The following is a 21,245-nucleotide window of genomic DNA, read 5'->3' as shown; positions in this document are numbered from 1 at the left end:
CACAGAGCAAAAAAATAACGCCCCCCCAGCCCTTTGCCATCTATGCAATTGTTCGATTAGCTCAACAGTTACCAAAATCTATAGGCAACGCTGCAAATGTCCCCCTCCCAAGCTCAGAGGGGGCCGCAATCGATGTTGGAGTTCAGTGAACTCAGAATGGGCCAGAAATTCAAGCCAGGACCTTCCTAAACTGCATTGCCCAATATCACATCAGTCGGTGCCGATATCCATCGGAGACTTTTCCGACACTTTTGGGGGGGGGGGGGGGGGGGGGAGGAGGCTGGGTGGGGAAAGCTAACGACATCACAGTGAAAAATAATACACAGATGTGTAAACACAGCGAACGAGGCTTAAAACAGAAATTAACCCCCGCCCCCAAGGACTCACAATCTCCGCAGGACAGGGGCACCAAAAGACAAGACACCAGAAAAACGCAATCACAGGAAGGAAAAACAAGATAAATAAAACAAAACAAAAAAAAAAAAAGTTAAATAAGACTGGCAGGTATGGTTAATGTCATCCGGGAGGAAAACCTTTTTGTTCCAGCCCAATCAGGTTTTTTTTTCCCCCCCTTTGGTTGTCGTGTTGAAAGAGCAACAGAGCCAATCAGTGCAGAGGATACTGTTGCTAGGTTATCTGCCTACCTGCTGAGGTGGGAGTGGTGGGCGAGTTTGCTTGACTGTTCTGAGAGGCTGCGGTCGCATTCACGGCGGTCTTAACAGCGTAAATGTTAGCCTCCTCCTGGAACTTACCAATGTTCTTCTTATACCGAATTCGCTTGTTTCCAAACCAGTTGGACACCTAGAGGGAGACAGAGATCAGATCAGGCAACGGCTTCGGAAAAGACACCCAGAGTTCCGCGCTCCGCAAGTCGCGCAGGCGCTTCTGGCGTCGCGACCGGGCAAAGCCGCCATCTTGGGGAGGGCAAAGCCGCCACCTTGGGGAGGGCAACAACCAACCAAACTCACCTCATGGCTAGATCACCAACTCCACGCACGGCAATCTGGAGGGAACGCCAGCTGCAGAGTCAACAGGGAGCCGGCACAGTGAGGAGGAGGAGGAGGAGGAGCAAGGGCAATCCCAAACCACGGGCCCGCCCGTGTCTCGCCTTGTGAACCGCTTCCCCACCGGCGCCCTCTCCCCCACCCCATTCCCGGCCAGCACTACGGCAGGGGGCTTGAAGCCTGCACCATCCTTCCGCCACCCGCCCCCCCCCCCTCCCCGACCCCCACCAGCAACAGCGGAACAGAGGAGGCCATTCAGCCCCTCGGGCACATTCCGCCCCGTTCAATTAAATCGTGGCTGATCTGGATGCATGCAAGTGGGCACTGGGGAGGAGGCCAAGATCAACAGGCTCAAACTTCCATGGCTCCGTCACCACATAGTCAATGAATGGTCCCCCTACTCTGACTATTCAAGGTGCACACGTGAAGAATGCCCTTCAGGGGAGAATGAGGGACTGTACCCCAGAACAGTGCAGTGTGCAGTTCTGGTTGCCACATTACAGGAAGGATGTGGTTGCTCTACAGAGGAGATTTACGAGGATGTTGCCTGGACTGGAGAACTTTAGCTGTGAGGAAAGATTGGAGATGCTGGGGTTATTTTCTTTGAAGCAGAGAAGGCTGAGGGGAGACCTGATTGAGGTGTATAAATTTATGAGGGGCCTGGAAAGAGTGGACAGGACGGACCTGGTTCCCTTGGCAGAGGGGTCAACAACTAGGGGGCCTAGATTTAAAGTAATTGGGGGGAGGTTTTGAGGGGAAATTTCTTCACCCAGAGGGTGGTGGGGGTCTGGAACCCAAAGGTGGTAGAGGCAGAAACCCTCACCACATTTAACAAGTACCTGGAGTGCCGTAAACTACAGGACTACGGACCTAGAGCTGGAAAGTGGGATTAGACTGGATAGCTTTTTGTCGACCGACGCAGACACGATGGGCCGAAATGGCCTCCTTCCGTGCTGTAAATTTCTATGATTCTATTAACCGATCAGCACCTTTGGGGGAGGGGTGGGAGTGAGGAACTGTACCCCCGAACGCATCAACACCTTTGGGGAAGGGACGGGAGTGAGGAACACATCAGCACCTTCAGGGGGAGGAAGGCGGTTAATAAGTGTCGCATTACACTTGATTTAAAAGCCTCACTTCGATTGTGTCAGATCTCATGACAGCTGAAGATTAGCAAACCCAAAAGGAATTTTTGCAATTTCATTACAGAATCTCTGCGGTATTGTGTTACTCTCTCCTGCACTTATCCACTGCATCTCACAAACTCAGACACAACATCATCCTCCCAAGTTATTTCACTTAAAGATCCTTCCATTTGTCACAGCCTCTTGGACAGGATCCCAGTGCACTTTAATAATGAAAACTTCAGCGCTAACGTGACACCCAATCCCCCGCTCCAGGTATAGATCCCAGGGCAAAAGGTCAGCCCACTCCCCGGTTGCTGCTCAAAAATGTTCCATTCGCCACAAGTGGAATGGAAAGTAAATCTAGAAACCCAGTTAGAACTGAGAAACATCCCAGGAGCCAGACACTGGAAGGACAAAAGAGCACAGCAATGTTTAAATGGGTTTTACTCTGTATCTAACCCGTGCCGTACCTGCCCTGGGAGTGTTTGATGGGACAGTGCAGAGGGAGCTTTACTTTGTATCTAACCCGTGCTGTACCTGCTCTGGGAGTGTTTGATGGGACAGTGCAGAGGGAGCTTTACTTTGTATCTAACCCGTGCTGTACCTGCCCTGGGAGTGTTTGATGGGATAGTGCAGAGGGAGCTTTACTCCGTATCTAACCCATGCTGTACCTGCCCTGGGAGTATTTGATGGGACAGTGTAGAGGGAGCTTCACTCTGTATCTAACCCGTGCTGTGCCAACCCTGGGAGTGTTTGATGGGACAGTGTAGAGGGAGCTTTACTCTGTATCTAACCCATGTTGTATCTGCCCTGGGAGTGTTTGATGGGACAGTGTAGAAACATAGAAACATAGAAAATAGGTGCAGGAGCAGGCCATTCAGCCCTTCTAGCCTGCACCGCCATTCAACGAGTTCATGGCTGAACATGAAACTTCAGTACCCACTTCCTGCTTTCACGCCATACCCCTTGATCCCCCGAGTACTAAGGACTTCATCTAACTCCCTTTTGAATATATTTAGTGAATTGGCCTCAACTACTTCCTGTGGTAGAGAATTCCACAGGTTCACCACTCTCTGGGTGAAGAAGTTTCTCCTTATCTCGGTCCTAAATGGCTTACCCCTTATCCTTAGACTGTGACCCCTGGTTCTGGACTTCCCCAACATTGGGAACATTCTTCCTGCATCCAACCTGTCCAAACCCGTCAGAATTTTAAACGTTTCTATGAGGTCCCCTCTCACTCTTCTGAACTCCAGTGAATACAAGCCCAGTTGATTCAGTCTTTCTTGATAGGTCAGTCCCACCATCCCGGGAATCAGTCTGGTGAATCTTCGCTGCACTCCCTCAACAGCAAGTATGTCCTTCCTCAAGTTAGGAGACCAAAACTGTACACAATACTCCAGGTGTGGCCTCACCAAGGCCCTGTACAACTGTAGCAACACCTCCCTGCCCCTGTACTCAAATCCCCTCGCTATGAAGGCCAACATGCCATTTGCTTTCTTAACCGCCTGCTGTACCTGCATGCCAACCTTCAATGACTGATGTACCATGACACCCAGGTCTCGTTGCACCTTCCCTTTTCCTAATCTGTCACCATTCAGATAATAGTCTGTCTCTCTGTTTTTACCACCAAAGTGGATAACCTCACATTTATCCACATTATACTTCATCTGCCACGCATTTGCCCACTCACCTAACCTATCCAAGTCACTCTGTAGCCTCATAGCATCCTCCTCGCAGCTCACACTGCCACCCAACTTAGTGTCATCCGCAAATTTGGAGATACTACATTTAATCCCTTCGTCTAAATCATTAATGTATAATGTAAACAGCTGGGGCCCCAGCACAGAACCCTGCGGTACCCCACTAGTCACTGCCTGCCATTCCGAAAAGTACCCATTTACTCCTACTCTTTGCTTCCTGTCTGACAACCAGTTCTCAATCCACGTCAGCACACTACCCCCAATCCCATGTGCTTTAACTTTGCACATTAATCTCCTGTGTGGGACCTTGTCGAAAGCCTTCTGAAAGTCCAAATACACCACATCAACTGGTACTCCTTTGTCCACTTTATTGGAAACATCCTCAAAAAATTCCAGAAGATTTGTCAAGCATGATCTCCCTTTTACAAATCCATGCTGACTTGGACCTATCATGTCACCATTTTCCAAATACGCTGCTATGACATCCTTAATAATTGATTCCATCATTTTACCCACTACTGAGGTCAGGCTGACCGGTCTATAATTCCCTGCTTTCTCTCTCCCTCCTTTTTTAAAAAGTGGGGTTACATTGGCTACCCTCCACTCGATAGGAACTGATCCAGAGTCAATGGAATGTTGGAAAATGACTGTCAATGCATCCGCTATTTCCAAGGCCACCTCCTTAAGTACTCTGGGATGCAGTCCATCAGGCCCTGGGGATTTATCGGCCTTCAATCCCATCAATTTCCCCAACACAATTTCCCGACTAATAAAGATTTCCCTCAGTTCCTCCTCTTTAATAGACCCTCTGACCACTTTTATATCCGGAAGGTTGTTTGTGTCCTCCTTAGTGAATACTGAACCAAAGTACTTGTTCAATTGGTCTGCCATTTCTTTGTTCCCCGTTATGACTTCCCCTGATTCTGACTGCAGGGGACCTACGTTTGTTTTTACTAACCTCTTTCTCTTTACATACCTATAGAAACTTTTGCAATCCGCCTTAATGTTCCCTGCAAGCTTCTTCTCGTACTCCATTTTCCCTGCCCTAATCAAACCCTTTGTCCTCCTCTGCTGAGTTCTAAATTTCTCCCAGTCCTCAGGTTCGCTGCTATTTCTGGCCAATTTGTATGCCACTTCCTTGGCTTTAATACTATCCCTGATTTCCCTAGATAGCCACGGTTGAGCCACCTTCCCTTTTTTATTTTTACGCCAGACAGGAATGTACAATTGTTGTAATTCATCCATGCGTTCTCTAAATGTCTGCCATTGCCCATCCACAGTCAACCCCTTAAGTATCATTAACCAATCTATCTTAGCCAATTCATGCCTCATACCTTCAAAGTTACCCTTCTTTAAGTTCTGGACCATGGTCTCTGAATTAACTGTTTCATTCTCCATCCTAATGCAGAATTCCACCATATTATGGTCACTCTTCCCCAAGGGGCCTCGCACAATGAGATTGCTAATTAATCCTCTCTCATTACACAACACCCAGTCTAAGATGGCCTCCCCCCTAGTTGGTTCCTCGACATAGAGGGAGCTTTACTCTGTATCTAACCCGTGCTGTACCTGACCTGGGAGTGTTTGATGGGACAATGTAGAGGGAGCTTTACTCTGTATCTAAACAGTGCTGTACTTGACCAACCAAAGCTGTTGTAAAACATGGAGTAATGATCCTACTCTGAGGTCTCAATCCTCAATGTTCTCATCAGTTATGCTCAGCTCCTTAAAAATGGGGCACCATGTTTGGATGTCAGGGACTGGAGTGATGATCCTGTAGGATTGTCTAAACTTGAGCTATTATCCAGCTGAATAATAATCGAGTTTCCTTGCTGGGCCCTTTGACATGGTGCAGTAAGCCGTGTCCTGCATTGTGGCAGACCAGGAAAGCCCATGGCCTAACCCCGGAACAGCGACAACAGGCCGCTGCAATCAGCCCTCCCGTTCCCATGGCGTCTCACCGTGCAACGAGTCACCGGCAGATGCCCTTGTGTGAAGGCCTACCGCTTGCAGTCTGGGCCCAGTACGGAGGAGTGGTCAGCCGAGGAAGGCACAAGTTGGCCACGGCAGCCATGGAACTGAGTCGCAACTCGAGTCCGACAGGAGGGACACAAGCGGAAGGGTGACCAATAGAGGCGGCGGTGCCGAGGTACCCACTGCATTCTGGGACAGCCCAACAAGTTCAAGGTCCACAGTCCAAAATGGCTACCTGGTCACCAACAACTTGCGATTATATCGAACCATAGAATAGTACAGCACAGAAGGAGGCCATTCGGCCCATCGAGTCTGCACCGGCTCTTTCGTAGAGCAATCCAATTACTCCCACTTCCCCACTTCTCCCCATAACCCTGCAATTTTTTCCCCTTCACATATTTATCCAGTTCCTTTTGAAAGCTACAATTGAATCTGTTTCCTCCAGCCTATCAGGCAGTGCGTTCCAAATCCTAACCACCCATTGCTTAAAACATTGTTTTTCCTCATGTTGCCTCTTGTTCCTTTATTTATCACCTTCAATCTGTGCTGTCTCAGCCACTGGAAACTGTTTCGCTTCATTTACTCGCTCTAAACCCGTCATGATTTTAAACACTCTATCAAATCTCCTCTTTGTTGTCCCCAAGCTCCAAGGATCTGATCCTGTACTCTAACATCCACACTCACCTACATAAGAACATAAGAAATAGGAGCACGAGTAGGCCATATAACACCTTTAACCTAGTAAAACGTCCCAAGGCACGGCACAGGAGCGGTTATCAATGACAATTTGACAGCCAGTCACATAAGGAGATATTAGGACGGGTGACCAAAAGCTTGTTCAAAGAGGAAGGTTTTAAAGAACGTCTTAAAAGGAGGAGCCCAGGCAGCTGCAGGCACGGCCACCGATGGTGGAGCGATTACAATCAGGGATGTGCAAAAGGGCAGAATTGGCTAGCATCACCCAGGTACTAAGCATAAAATTGGAGGAGCACAGAGATCTCAGGGGGGGGGGTTATGGGGCTGGAGGGGGTTACAGAGATCGGGAGGGTCGAGGGCCATGGAGGGATTTAAAGACAAGGATGAGAATGTTTCAAATCGAGGTGCTGCCGGAACGGGAGCCGATGTAGGTCAGCGAGCACAAGGGGTGATGGGTGAGCGGGACTTGGTGCGAGTTAGGACACGGGCTGCCGAGTTTTCGACGAGCTCACGTTTAAGTAGCATGGAAGATGGGACAGCGTTGGAATAGTCGAGTCCGGAGGTAACAAAGGCATGGATGAGGGCTTCAGTAGCAGAGGAGCTGAGGCAGGGATGGAGTCGGGCGATGTTACTGAGGCAATAACTACAGACAGCAGCCCTGTCTAAAAGCCCCAAGGCCTACGGAATTCAATCAAGACAAGCGCGCGAGAGAGAAACACAAACACAATTTTGTTCTCAGCACGTGGGTGATGCTCGCAAAGCCAGCATTTATTGCCCAGACTTGATGCCCCTAATTCTGGCAGGCCTTCTTGGTTCTTATACTGATGGTGGTAGCTAGGGAACTCCAGTATTTTGATCCAGCTACTAGAATCATGGCCCATATATGGTCACCAGGCCACAGCTGGGACAACCCTGCTGTGCAGCCAAAGTAATTAAGAAAAAAAGACGTGCATTTATACAGCGCTTTTCATGACCTCAAGACATCCCAAAGCACTTTACAGCCAATGAAGTGCTTTTGGAGTGTAGTCACTGTTGTAATGTGGGAAACGCGGCAGCCAATTTGCGCACAGCAAGCTCCCGCAAACAGCAATGTGATAATGACGCAGATAATCTGTTTTAGTGATGTTGGTTGGGGGATAAATATTGGCCCCAGGACACCGGGGATAACTCTCCTGTGCTGCGACAAAATAGTGCCGTGGGACCTTTGGCACCAGAGGGCAGGCGGGGCCTCGGTTTAATGTGTCATCCAAAAGACAGCACCTCAGACAGCGCTGCACCCCTGCAGCACTGTACTGGGAGTGTCAGCCTAGATTAGGCGCTCAAGACCCTGGGGCGGGGACTTGAACCCACAACTTTCTGACTTACGAGGCGAGCGTGCGTGCTACCCACTGAGCCACACGTGGCCAAAATGACAAGTTTTGGGCAACCCCACTGGACAGCCAATAATGCCGAGGTACATGGGAACAGGAACAGGGCATTCAGCCCCTCGACGCTGTTCCGGCATTCAATTCAATCATGGCTGATCTGTCGCTCAACTCCATCTACCCACCTCAGTTCCGTAACAACAACAACAACTTATGTTTATGTAGCGCCTTGAACACAGGGAAACGTCCCAAGGCGCTTCACAGGAGTGTTATGGAGATAAAAAATTGATACCGAGCTGCACAAGTAGAAATTAGCGCAGGGCTTGGCCAAAGTGGTAGGTTTTAAGCAGCGTCTTGAAGGAGGGAAGAGAGGCGGAGAGGTTTAGGCAGGGAGTTCCAGAGCTTGGGGCCCGGGCAACAGAAGGCACGGCCACCGATTGTTGAGCGATTCTAATCAGGAATGCTCAGGGGGGGCAGAGTTAGAGGAGCGCAGACATCCCAGGGAGGTTGTGGGGTTGGAGGAGATTACAGAGATAGGGAGGGGCGAGGCCATGGGGGGATTTGAAAACAAGGATGATAATTTTGAAACCTCAATAGCCTTAGCCAACATAAATCTATTAATCTCCGGTTTGAAAGTTTCAAATGGCTCCCCAGCCTTTTGTTTGCAGGGGCTGGGGGTGGGGGGGGGGGGGTCAGAAAAGAGGGGGAAGAGGGGTAAAGTTCCAGATTTCCACCACCCTTTGTGTGAAGAAGTGCTTTCCACCATCAGCCCTGAACGGCCTAGCTCTAATTTCAAGGTCACACCCCCTTGTTTTGGACTGGCCCCACCAGAGGAAATCATTGCCCTCTTTCCAACCTATTAAAAAAAATTTTGGCTGTAAAACAATAAATCAATTGCCCCCTGATCTGGGGGACACGCCAAACACTTTTCAAGTGCCCTTTTTATTGTGTTTGTTTTGCTGATTTTTTGGGGGGGTTTTTTGGGCACTAAAACCATAAATTTTACAAGAGCCCCCTATAAAAGGGGCGGGGGGGGGACAGTAAAAACCCGGCAATAAAAAAAATTAAACTTTAAAACACATAAAATCAAATTAAAATTTGGTTGCCGGGGGTGATGATGCACTCCAGTCCCTCCGGCGCCCACCTCTCGCGGAAGGCCGCGAGCGTACCGGTGGACACCGCGTGCTCCATCTCCAGGACACCCGGGCTCGGATGCAGGCGCGGAAGAGGGGCAGGCAGTCGGGCTGAACGACCCCCTCGACCGCCCGCTGCCTGGAGCGGCTGATGGCGATCAAATCCTTTGATCATGTTAAACACCTGAAATCGATCGCCCCTTAACCGTCCGGGGGATACAAGCAGTGCAGCAATTATGACATTTGAATACATTCGATGGACACTCAAATCACAAAAGCAACAACAATAAGCACAAGTCATCTCAAACAGAAAAGCACACGAAACAATAGTAAGAGTACCTGTGAGAAGGTTAAATGGGCCTAACCTGGGATACACTGACCTGCGATACAGTGATGCCACACTTCTTTGCCAGCTCTTCTTTGGCCTCTTCACTGGGGTAAGGGTTACTGAGATGGGAGTAAAAGTATTCGTTCAAAATCTCTGTGGCCTGCTTGCTGAAGTTACGCCTTTTTCTTCTGCAGAAGCAAAGTCTTGAAATTAGACCCATGGATAGAACCGAATAAATAGAACAAGCAGCGCGGAGAACCCCTGGACCCCAGTGGCAAACACTGGACTCGTTCACTCTTAGGCCGTCACGAAGGCCGACCACAAAGACCAGCACATTGCAGCCTGCAAGCCGGGGTCCAGCAAAGGAGGCCTTTATTTCACTTGGAAATTGTAACGTCAATAGGGCTCTGCCAAGCCTGCAGGGTTGTCCTGGTGTCTTCACGAATTAAAGATTCCTCTCGAGGACACCGCTACCAGCAACACCCAGAAAAAAAACATCAACAGAGGCATTAAAGAAAAATAAAATGGTGCGTTTCTTTCATGGCTTCCATTTGCAAGCTAGGAGCTGATTGACCAAGAAGAAACAACCAATCAGGTAAGGAGGAGTCTGCTCACTTTCCAATTGGCGAGGGGGCGGGGGGCTACGAGGATGGATATGTCGGGGGACCAATTGCGGGAGAGTATTTGGGGGGGGGGGAGGGGGAGGAGGGTCAGAGGTGGAGGGTCACGTGACGATGCCTCCTGGAGTTGGCAACCCCATTAATCAAATCAGCTTTCTGGGCTGCAAGTCACTTTGAAGGCAGAAGAACAGAAGAATTTTGTCTTTGTCCTTGATGGCAAAGTGAAGGAAATTAGCCCATTTTCCCCATTGTACATGAACTTACCTTTGCCATTAATCTTGCTGGCTTTGAATTAAGAGCATAACATAAGAAATAGGAGCGGGAGGAGGTCATTCGGCCCCTCGAGCCTGCTCCGTCATTCAGTGAGATCATGGCTGATCTTATATCTCAACTCCACTTCCCTGCACTCTCCCGATTACCCCTGGATTCCCTCACTATCCAATAATCCAGTCCAGACATGCCGACCGAGCAAATGCAGACCAATGACTGCACGGAGCCGACAGGGATGCGCTCCCGCTCCATCACCGAAATCTCACCGGGACCCCCGTTCAGGCGGGGTTTGAAAGGTAGAGGAGATCAGGTGTTTAAAACGTTCGAAGGTTCACAAGGTTGATTGGGAGATGAGGGGGCTGATTTATGAGGAAAGGTTGAGTAGGTTGGGCCTATACTCATTGGAATTCAGAAGAATGAGAGCTGATCGAATCGAAATGTATAAGATTATGAGGGGGCTTGACAAGGTGGATGCAGAGAGGATATTTCCACTGATGGGGAGATTAGAACTAAATGGCATAATCTTAGAATAAGGGGCCGCCCATTTAAAACAGAGATGAGGAGAAATTTCTTCTGTGAGGGTCGTAAATCTGTGGAATTCGCTACCTCAGAGAGCTGTGGAAGCTGGGACATTGAAAAAAATTAAGAAATAGACAGTTTCTTAACCGTTAAAGGAATAAGGGGTTATAGGGAGTGGGCGGGGAAGTGGAGCTGAGTCCATGATTAGATCAGCCATGATGTTATTGAATGGTGGAGCAGGTTCGAGGGGCCATATGGTCTACTCCTGCTCCCATTTTCTAAATTTCTATGGTCTAATCCTGTTCCTATTTCTTACGTTCTTATGATTCGAAGGGATAGCTATGGTGAAACTCTCTCCTCTGGTGAGAGAAGAAAATCGAGAACAAAGGCACATAATCTTAAAATTAGAGTTGGGCCATTGAGGAATTAAATCAGGGAGTACTGGATTTACAAAAGGTAATGGAAATTTGTAACTCCGACCCCAAATTGCTGCGGGGGCGGGGGTCAATTGGAACTTGAGAGAGCGAGGTCGATAGATTATTGTTGGGGAAGGGTATCGAGGGACATGGAGCAAAGGAGTTGGGGGTGCAGACCAGCCATGGTCTGGTTGAATAGCGGAGCAGGCTCGAGGGGTTGAATGGCCTCCTCCTGTTTTTCTTTGATGCAGGTTACTGGTTATTTTTCATGCACAGGCAGAACCCCTGAATGAAATGCCATCCGTGTCGGGCGCGAATGGTCACCAAGTACTGCCACAATATTTCATAACAGAACCGAAGACTTGGTCGCTGCCTGAATGGCCCCACACTGGCGTGGGGCCCCTTTCCTTTCTATTTATTTATTCCCCGCCCCCGTAATGTATTTGCTTCAAGGTGTCTTTGCTTAAGAATTCATAGCAACACATTGCTAATGAGAGCGAGTTGGTTTATTAACAAAGGTTTAACAATCACACTGCACATTACAGTTCATCCAGCAGGCTCACAACCACCTGCCTCATCGTGGATTCCCTGAACCCAACTGACGAGGGTTTTATTGCGTATTGTGAACGTCACGTGACTGGCTAAGCCACTCCCAACTCAACAGCTCCAGAAACCTGTGAGCACACTCACAGGAGCGTACACTACACCCTCTGCGAGTTCTCTCCCTCTTTCCCCTCGCCGAGTTACGGTCACACGGGCAGCAGCTTCCCTTTACCGATACATCCACTCTGCACGTGCGAGAGTTTCCGGCCAGCTCTTCGGCCACAGGTTGCATCACGGGCAGAGTACAATGGATGCCATCGCACATCTACCCACTTCCACCAGGACCAGCCGGGAAGACTCTGGGCAAACGAGTGCCAGGACGGTTGCCTTATCCCTTTGGAAGCTGACAGGCACCAAGATGGACTGCGGCGGTGCTAATGCCCGGATCGAGACCAGCTAACCCAGCACTGATCAGGGTGCGAACCTCGACTATTCCTGGGCCGTGCCAGGCTTTCCACTGCATCGGCCGTGCCAGCTGATCAGGGAGCGGACTTCGAGGCATCACAAGAATCCTCAACAAAACATTATATTTTAGCTCCCTCGGTTACTCCATCGACAGCTGCACTTCTTTATCTCCCTCTCCCTCCCCTTCACTCCTCAGCCTCGCCCCTCCCTCACTCCCCCATCTTACCTGCGCGCTCTCCTCACACTCGCACACCCCCTCATCTCACCAGCGCATCCAATCTCAACCGCGCACCCCACTTGCCCGCCCCCTCCACCCCTCAACCCCCATCTCGCAACCCACCCTCCTCACCCTCACAACACCCCCCTTCAGCCTCGCAATACAACAGCCCCTCTCACCCTCGCAACCCCCCCTCACCCTCGCAACCCATCCCCCTCACCCTCGCAACCCACCCCCCTCACCCTCGCAACCCACCCCCCTCTCAACCCACCCCCATCTCCCTCGCAACCCCCCCTCACCCTCGCAACCCCCCCCCACACCCTCGCAAACCCCCCCACACCCTCGCAAACCCCCCCCTCACCCTCGCAAACCCCCCCCTCACCCTCGCAACACCCCCCCCTCCCTCGTAACCCCCCCCCTCCCCTCGCAACCCCCCCCTCACCCTCGCAACCCCCCCTCACCCTCGCAACCCCCCCTCACCCTCGCAACCCCCCCCTCACCCTCGCAAACCACCCCTCACCCTCGCAAACCTCCCCTCACCCTCGCAAACCCCCCCTCACCCTCGCAACCCTCACCCTCGCAACCCTCACCCTCGCAACCCTCACCCTCGCAAACCCCCCCTCTCACCCTCGCAAACCCCCCCTCACCCTCGCAACCCTCACCCTCGCAACCCTCACCCTCTCACCCTCCCCCTCACCCTCGCAACCTCCCCCCCTCACCTTCGCAACCACCCCCCCCTCACCCTCGCAACCACCCCCCCTCACCCTCGCAACCACCCCCCCTCACCCTCGCAACCACCCCCCCTCACCCTCGCAACCACCCCCCCTCACCCTCGCAACCACCCCCCCTCACCCTCGCAACCACCCCCCCTCACCCTCGCAACCACCCCCCCTCCTCACCCCCGCAGCCCCCCTCCTCAACCTCCGCAGCCCCCCTCCTCAACATCCGCAGCCCCCCTCCTCAACCCCCGCAGCCCCCCTCCTCAACCTCCGCAGCCCCCCTCCTCAACATCCGCAGCCCCCTCCTCAACCCCCGCAGCCCCCCTCCTCAACCCCCGCAGCCCCCCTCCTCACCCTCGCCCTCGTATAATTATACCTGTGCAGGTGCCTCCCTTTCCCTTCAGTCAAGCTGTTTATGAGCCACATAAAGTCAGGAAGATCCCCCGGCCGCGCCAATCCCAACTGACGAGACGGGAAGGGCCGGAGAACCTGCCACATTCCGCGTACCCGCCGGGAGCTCCCCGCTCGGTAACACGCCCTGCCCCCCCGCCGCACTGACCTGGCGTCCAGGAACCTGGATCGCAGGATCATGACTGCCTCACACGTGCTCTGCTTTAGCTGCATCTGGATGGAGCTGAACTTCCGATGGATGATCCCGACCATCCTCTCGATCTCCTTGGGAGAGATGGGCCGTGTCCGGCTCTGCTCCCGCAGGAGGTTCATCACGTGCGTCGTGAACTCGTTGCAGGCCTGGGCGACAAACGGAGACAGGCAGAGGGGAAGGAAAAACAACCCAGTGAAGGTCAAACTCAGCAACGGCCCACGGGATCGCCGGCTCGGCACGCGCTCTCCACAACGCTCCACACAGCGCAATATCATGGCAGCCCAATGGACAGTGTGGATGAGAGACAGGTCCAGGGATAGGTCCACAAAGAGAGATTAAAACAAGCTGTGCACCAACTTATAGACGTGGGCGAGGCCAACAGGCAAAGGAACAAAAGATGAACTAAAAGAATGAGAGAGACAACTAACTGTACAGCTATCAAGGAGAGGTGGTGGGGCAGGGGGGGTGTGGAGAAAAGAGGAGCTAGAGATAAAAGATGGGGGGCATAAGAGAGCGAGAGAGAGGGAGGAGGAGCGCGAGCGAGCGAGGGGGGGGAGCGCGAGCGAGCGAGGAGGGGGGGAGCGCGAGCGAGCGAGGAGGGGGGAGAGCGAGCGAGCGAGGAGGGGGGCAGAGCGAGCGAGCGAGGAGGGGGCAGAGCGAGCGAGCGAGGAGGGGGGAGCGCGAGCGAGCGAGGAGGGGGGGAGAGCGAGCGAGCGAGGAGGGGGGGAGCGCGAGCGAGCGAGGAGGGGGGGGAGCGCGAGCGAGCGAGGAGGGGGGGAGCGCGAGCGAGCGAGGAGGGGGGAGAGCACGAGCGAGCGAGGAGGAGGGGGGGAGCGCGAGCGAGCGAGGAGGAGGGGGGGAGCTCGAGCGAGCGAGGAGGGGGAGAGCGCGAGCGAGCGAGGAGGGGGGGGAGCGCGAGCGAGCGAGGAGGGGGGGAGCGCGAGCGAGCAACGAGGGGGGGAGCGCGAGCGAGCAAGGAGGGGGGAGCGCGAGCGAGCGAGGAGGGGGGGAGAGCGAGCGAGCGAGGAGGGGGGGAGCGCGAGCGAGCGAGGAGGGGGGGGAGCGCGAGCGAGCGAGGAGGGGGGGAGCGCGAGCGAGCGAGGGGGGGGGAGCGCGAGCGAGCGAGGAGGGGGGGGAGCGCGAGCGAGCGAGGAGGGGGGGAGCGCGAGCGAGCGAGGAGGGGGGGAGGGGGAGTGCGAGCGAGCGAGGGGGGAGCGCGAGCGAGCGAGGAGGGGGAGCGCGAGCGAGCGAGGAGGGGGGGGGAAAGCGAGCGAGCGAGGAGGGGGGGGAGAGCGAGCGAGCGAGGAGGGGGGGAGAGCGAGCGAGCGAGGAGGGGGGAGCGCGAGCGAGCGAGGGGGGGGGAGCGCGAGCGAGCGAGGGGGGGAGGGGGAGCGCGAGCGAGCGAGGAGAGGGGGAGCGCGAGCGAGCGAGGAGAGGGGGAGCGCGAGCGAGGAGAGGGGGAGCGCGAGCGAGCGAGGAGGGGGGGAGAGCGAGCGAGGAGGGGGGGAGAGCGAGCGAGGAGGGGGGAGCGCGAGCGAGCGAGGGGGGGAGGGGGAGCGCGAGCGAGCGAGGAGAGGGGGAGCGCGAGCGAGGAGGGGGGGAGAGCGAGCGAGCGAGGAGGGGGGGAGAGCGAGCGAGCGAGGAGGGGGGAGAGCGAGCGAGCGAGGAGGGGGGGAGAGCGAGCGAGCGAGGAGGGGGGGAGAGCGAGCGAGCGAGGAGGGGGGGAGAGCGAGCGAGCGAGGAGGGGGGGAGAGCGAGCGAGCGAGGAGGGGGGTAGAGCGAGCGAGCGAGGAGAGGGGGAGAGCGAGCGAGCGAGGAGGGGGGGAGAGCGAGCGAGCGAGGAGGGGGGAGAGCGAGCGAGCGAGGAGGGGGGAGAGCGAGCGAGCGAGGAGGGGGGAGAGCGAGCGAGCGAGGAGGGGGGAGAGCGAGCGAGCGAGGAGGGGGGGAGAGCGAGCGAGCGAGGAGGGGGGGGAGAGCGAGCGAGCGAGGAGGGGGGGAGAGCGAGCGAGCGAGGAGGGGGGAGCGCGAGCGAGCGAGGGGGGGAGGGGGAGCGCGAGCGAGCGAGGAGGGGGGAGCGCGAGCGAGCGAGGAGGGGGGGAGCGCGAGCGAGCGAGGAGGGGGGGAGCGCGAGCGAGCGAGGGGGGGGGAGGGGAGCGCGAGCGAGCGAGGGGGGGAGGGGGAGCGCGAGCGAGCGAGGAGGGGGGAGCGCGAGCGAGCGAGGAGGGGGGAGCGCGAGCGAGCGAGGAGGGGGGGAGCGCGAGCGAGCGAGGGGGGGGGAGGGGGAGTGCGAGCGAGCGAGGGGGGGGAGCGCGAGCGAGCGAGGAGGGGGGAGCGCGAGCGAGGAGGGGGGGGCGCGAGCGAGCGAGGAGGGGGGAGCGCGAGCGAGCGAGGAGGGGGGGAGCGCGAGCGAGCGAGGAGGGGGGAGAGCGCGAGCGAGCGAGGAGGAGGGGGGAGCGCGAGCGAGCGAGGAGGAGGGGGGGAGCTCGAGCGAGCGAGGAGGGGGAGAGCGCGAGCGAGCGAGGAGGGGGGGGAGCGCGAGCGAGCGAGGAGGGGGGGAGCGCGAGCGAGCAAGGAGGGGGGAGCGCGAGCGAGCGAGGAGGGGGGGAGAGCGAGCGAGCGAGGAGGGGGGGAGAGCGAGCGAGCGAGGAGGGGGGGAGCGCGAGCGAGCGAGGAGGGGGGGGGAGCGCGAGCGAGCGAGGAGGGGGGGGGAGCGCGAGCGAGCGAGGAGGGGGGGAGCGCGAGCGAGCGAGGAGGGGGGGGAGCGCGAGCGAGCGAGGAGGGGGGGAGCGCGAGCGAGCGAGGAGGGGGGGAGGGGGAGTGCGAGCGAGCGAGGGGGGGAGCGCGAGCGAGCGAGGAGGGGGGAGCGCGAGCGAGCGAGGAGGGGGGGAGAGCGAGCGAGCGAGGAGGGGGGAGAGCGAGCGAGCGAGGAGGGGGGAGCGCGAGCGAGCGAGGGGGGGAGGGGGAGCGCGAGCGAGCGAGGAGAGGGGGAGCGCGAGCGAGGAGAGGGGGAGCGCGAGCGAGCGAGGAGGGGGGAGAGCGAGCGAGGAGGGGGGGAGAGCGAGCGAGGAGGGGGGAGCGCGAGCGAGCGAGGGGGGGGAGGGGGAGCGCGAGCGAGCGAGGAGAGGGGGAGCGCGAGCGACGAGGGGGGGAGAGCGAGCGAGCGAGGAGGGGGGAGAGCGAGCGAGCGAGGAGGGGGGGGAGAGCGAGCGAGCGAGGAGGGGGGAGAGCGAGCGAGCGAGGAGGGGGGAGAGCGAGCGAGCGAGGAGGGGGGAGAGCGAGCGAGCGAGGAGAGGGGGAGAGCGAGCGAGCGAGGAGGGGGGAGAGCGAGCGAGCGAGGAGGGGGGAGAGCGAGCGAGCGAGGAGGGGGGGAGAGCGAGCGAGCGAGGAGGGGGGGAGAGCGAGCGAGCGAGGAGGGGGGAGAGCGAGCGAGCGAGGAGGGGGGAGAGCGAGCGAGCGAGGAGGGGGGAGCGCGAGCGAGCGAGGGGGGAGGGGGAGCGCGAGCGAGCGAGGAGGGGGGAGCGCGAGCGAGCGAGGAGGGGGGGAGCGCGAGCGAGCGAGGAGGGGGGGAGCGCGAGCGAGCGAGGGGGGGGGGAGGGGGAGCGCGAGCGAGCGAGGGGGGGAGGGGGAGCGCGAGCGAGCGAGGAGGGGGGGAGCGCGAGCGAGTGAGGAGGGGGGGAGCGCGAGCGAGCGAGGAGGGGGGGTGGGGGAGTGCGAGCGAGCGAGGGGGGGAGCGCGAGCGAGGAGGGGGGCGCGAGCGAGCGAGGAGGGGGGAGCGCGAGCGAGCGAGGAAGGGGGGAGCGCGAGCGAGCGAGGAGGGGGGGAGCGCGAGCGAGGAGGGGGGAGCGCGAGCGAGGAGGGGGGGAGCGCGAGCGAGCGAGGAGGGGGGAGCGCGAGCGAGCGAGGAGGGGGGGAGCGCGAGCGAGCGAGGAGGGGGGGGAGGGGGGGAGCGCGAGCGAGCGAGGAGGGGGGAGCGCGAGCGAGCGAGGAGGGGGGAGCGCGAGCGAGCGAGGAGGGGGGAGCGCGAGCGAGCGAGGAGGGGGGGAGCGCGAGCGAGCGAGGAGGGGGGTGGCGAGCGAGCGAGGAGGGGGGAGCGCGAGCGAGCGAGGGGGGGGAGGGGGAGTGCGAGCGAGCGAGGGGGGGAGCGCGAGCGAGCGAGGAGGGGGGGAGAGCGAGCGAGCGAGGGGGGGGAGGGGGAGTGCGAGCGAGCGAGGGGGGGAGCGCGAGCGAGCGAGGAGGGTGAAGGAGAGCGCGAGCGAGAGCGAGCGAGGGGGGGGAGCGCGAGCGAGCGAGGGGGGGTGGGGGAGCGCGAGTGAGCGAGGGGGGGGCGCGAGCGAGGGGGGGGCGCGAGCGCGAGAGGTGGGGGAGCGCGAGCGAGCGAGGGGGGGAGCGCGAGCGAGGGGAGGGGGAGGGAGAGCGCGAGCGAGCGAGGGGGGTGTAGGAGAGCGCGAGCGAGAGCGAGCGAGGGGGGGGGCGCGAGCGAGGAGGGGGGGGCGCGAGCGAGGAGGGGGGGGCGCGAGCGAGGAGGGGGGGAGCCCGAGCGAGCGAGGGGGGGGTGCGAGCGAGGAGGGGGGGGCGCGAGCGAGGAGGGGGGGAGCCCGAGCGAGCGAGGGGGGGGCGCGAGCGAGTGAGGAGGGGGGGGGAGCGCGAGCGCGAGTGAGCGAGCGAGGGGGGGGAGGGAGAGAGAGAGAGAGGGGGAGCGACAGCGAGTATAAAACATGAAAGGTTCGTGAGCTGGTTATTAATCTGCGGCATTGAGCTGCCACATCACATTGCCTGCTCCAGACGGCCAGCGTGTCTGAGCCCGTAGCTGGAAGGCCGCAGGGATGACTGCCTGAGCTGTCAGCAGCCTCCCCATTTACCAGCATCTAAATTCACTTCCAGCAGAGCTCAGAGTGACCCAGCATGAGCGGCAAATACTCGCCCAACATTCCTGCTCATCACTCAGCCTCCATCTCCAACACCAGTGAACTGCACAATCACATCACACAGGTACAGGGAGAGGGGGTGGGGACCCCAACAAACACACGCTGCAATTAAATGGTCTTTACATTTCAATCAATAAATAATACACATAGGGAGAGTATGCTCTTCTGGGGCAAGGCAGATTGTTGGAGGCAGTGTCGAGGGAGCTTTACTCTGTATCTAACCCGTGCTGTACCTGCCCCTGCGAGTGTTTGATGGGACAGTATAGAGGGAGCTTTACTCTGTATCTGACCCGTGCTGTACCATTCCCTGGGAGTGTTTGATGGGACAGTGTAGAGGGAGCTTTACTCTGTATCTAACCCGTGCTGTACCTGCCCCTGGGAGTGTTTGATGGGACAGTGTAGAGGGAGCTTTACTCTGTATCTAACCCGTGCTGTACCTGCCCCTGGGAGTGTTTGATGGGACAGTATAGAGGGAGCTTTACTCTGTATCTAACCCGTGCTGTACCTGCCCTGGGAGTGTTTGATGGGACAATGTAGAGGGAGCTTTACTCTGTATCTAACCCGTGCTGTACCTGCCGCTGGGAGTGTTTGATGGGACAGTGTAGAGGGAGCTTTTGGACTATTGTGATAATGCAACTGCTGATGTAACTACAATAAAGGATCAAGTGACAAGGTCACATGACAAGTTCCTGTCGAGCCATTTTGTGTGTGTGTGTGTGAGGATCAGCAGGCCGGGGCCATTGGAGGGAGCAGCGTGCGGCGGCAGACCACTGCAGGGAGCAGCGCGTGCTGCTGCAGGAGGGCGACGGCTACGAAGCCAGGTCGCCTGATTGCAGTGCGGGCAGGTACAGCAGGAGGGGCGAAGGAGCGGCAAGAGTCCATAGAGGAAAGTGACCGGGGCCCAGGAGAGGCATGAATCAGGGGCTCAGAAGAGGCGAGGGCCCAGGGTCAGCACGGGGTTAGACAGGTTAGATGCAGGAAGAATGTTCCCAATGTTGGGGAAGTCCAGAACCAGGGGTCACAGTCTAAGGATAAGGGGTAAGCCATTTAGGACCGAGATGCGGAGGAACTTCTTCACCCAGAGAGTGGTGAACCTGTGGAATTCTCTACCACAGAAAGTTGTTGAGGCCAATTCACTAAATATATTCAAAAAGGAGTTAGATGAGGTCCTTACTGCTAGGGGGATCAAGGGGTATGGCGAGAAAGCAGGAATGGGGTACTGAAGTTGAATGTTCAGCCATGAACTCATTGAATGGCGGTGCAGGCTAGAAGGGCCGAATGGCCTACTCCTGCACCTATTTTCTATGTTTCTATGTTTCAGACCAGCCCATACTACGATATGTGTGCGCTCAGCCTATGCAGCAGAGCTGGTCTCCAGTTAGTCTTGGTTAATCCTTGCCACTGGACCAAGGCCTAGCTCTGTCAGGCCCGTGTGGTGGCTGGTGTGCAACGGCCAACCCACGTTAAAAAAATCCACGCACAGGCATCTTCCACCCTTCAACATGTAGGTCGGGACCTGGAATATTAGGTCCTTCATTGAAACACCTGTGAACTCAGCCCTTTTTGGCATGGAAGCAAGTCATCCTCGCTTGGAGGGACTGCCTATGATGATGATGGCGTGTGTGTGTTAGTGACGTTGTAAAGAATATATCACACTCTATAGCATACATGTTGCCACGGCGACACCCCAATCGACGACCCCTGCCACCGCGGTGTCCGAGTGCAGCAAGCAGAGCGATAACTGCACGCTACCTGTTCGTATTTCTCCAGCTCCGTGTGGTAAATCTGCCGGATCTGCGCCAGCTTTGCCCGGTAGTCCGAGTGCTCGATGGAGTTGTCGGGCGACACCCCGCCAGAGGCTGCCGCTGCCGCCGCCGCTGCCGCCGAGCCCCCGCCTTTCTCCGGGCCGGCCACCCCCTCCGCCAGCAGCATGTTGTCCAGCCGCATCAGCTGGGGGTCCACAGGCTCCTCCTCCTGACTGCTGCGGATGCTGAGGCCTGCAGCGAAAAGGGGAGAAAAAAAAAACGCCCGGTTAGATTTTCTTCCCGTCAAAAGAACTGACGGAGCGTCCATAACGCTGGGTCCATGCCTGGGGTACACAGTGGCCAGTTCTGGTCATCGAAACTAAAGAGGGGAGACAGTCGGGTGCGATTCCAACCAGTGAACTGCGCAATCACATCACGCAGGTATGGGGGGGGGGTCCCCAACAAACACACGCTGCAATTAAATGTTCTTTACATTTCAATCAATAAATAACATACACAGGGAGAGGGTGCTCTTCTGGGGCAAGGCATATTGTTGAAGGCAGTGCAGAGGGAGCTTTACTCTGTATCTAACCCGTGCTGTACCTGCCCTGGGAGTGTTTGATTGGACAGTGTAGAGGGAGCTTTACTCTGTATCTAACCCGTGCTGTACCTGTCCTGGGAGTGTTTGATGGGACAGTGTAGAGGGAGCTTTACTCTGTATCTAACCCGTGATGTACCTGCCCTGGGAGTGTTTGATGGGACAGTGTAGATGGAGCTTTACACTGTATCTAACCCCATACTGTACCTGCCCTGGGAGTGTTTGATGGGACAGTGTAGAGGGAGCTTTACCCTGTATCTATCCCGTGATGTACCTGC

At 57.0% G+C, this 21,245-nt stretch overlaps 1 protein-coding gene across 1 annotated transcript; it reads right to left on the bottom strand.

Annotated features, from left to right (window-relative positions):
* Positions 1–644: 644 nt before the first annotated feature.
* On the bottom strand, positions 645–20,621 carry LOC139247535 (pre-B-cell leukemia transcription factor 2; the record flags this gene model as incomplete). Its single annotated transcript, XM_070871649.1, has 4 exons — positions 645–801; positions 9,379–9,514; positions 13,655–13,845; positions 20,377–20,621. Coding segments are annotated over 4 exons (729 nt in total), but the record flags the coding sequence as incomplete, so codon positions are not given.
* Between the last annotated feature and the right edge of the window lie 624 nt (positions 20,622–21,245).

The sequence above is a fragment of the Pristiophorus japonicus genome, unplaced genomic scaffold (genome assembly GCF_044704955.1).
Source record: "Pristiophorus japonicus isolate sPriJap1 unplaced genomic scaffold, sPriJap1.hap1 HAP1_SCAFFOLD_2708, whole genome shotgun sequence".
Classification (NCBI taxonomy): domain Eukaryota; kingdom Metazoa; phylum Chordata; class Chondrichthyes; family Pristiophoridae; genus Pristiophorus; species Pristiophorus japonicus.
This window is presented reverse-complemented; position numbering and strand designations above follow the sequence as displayed.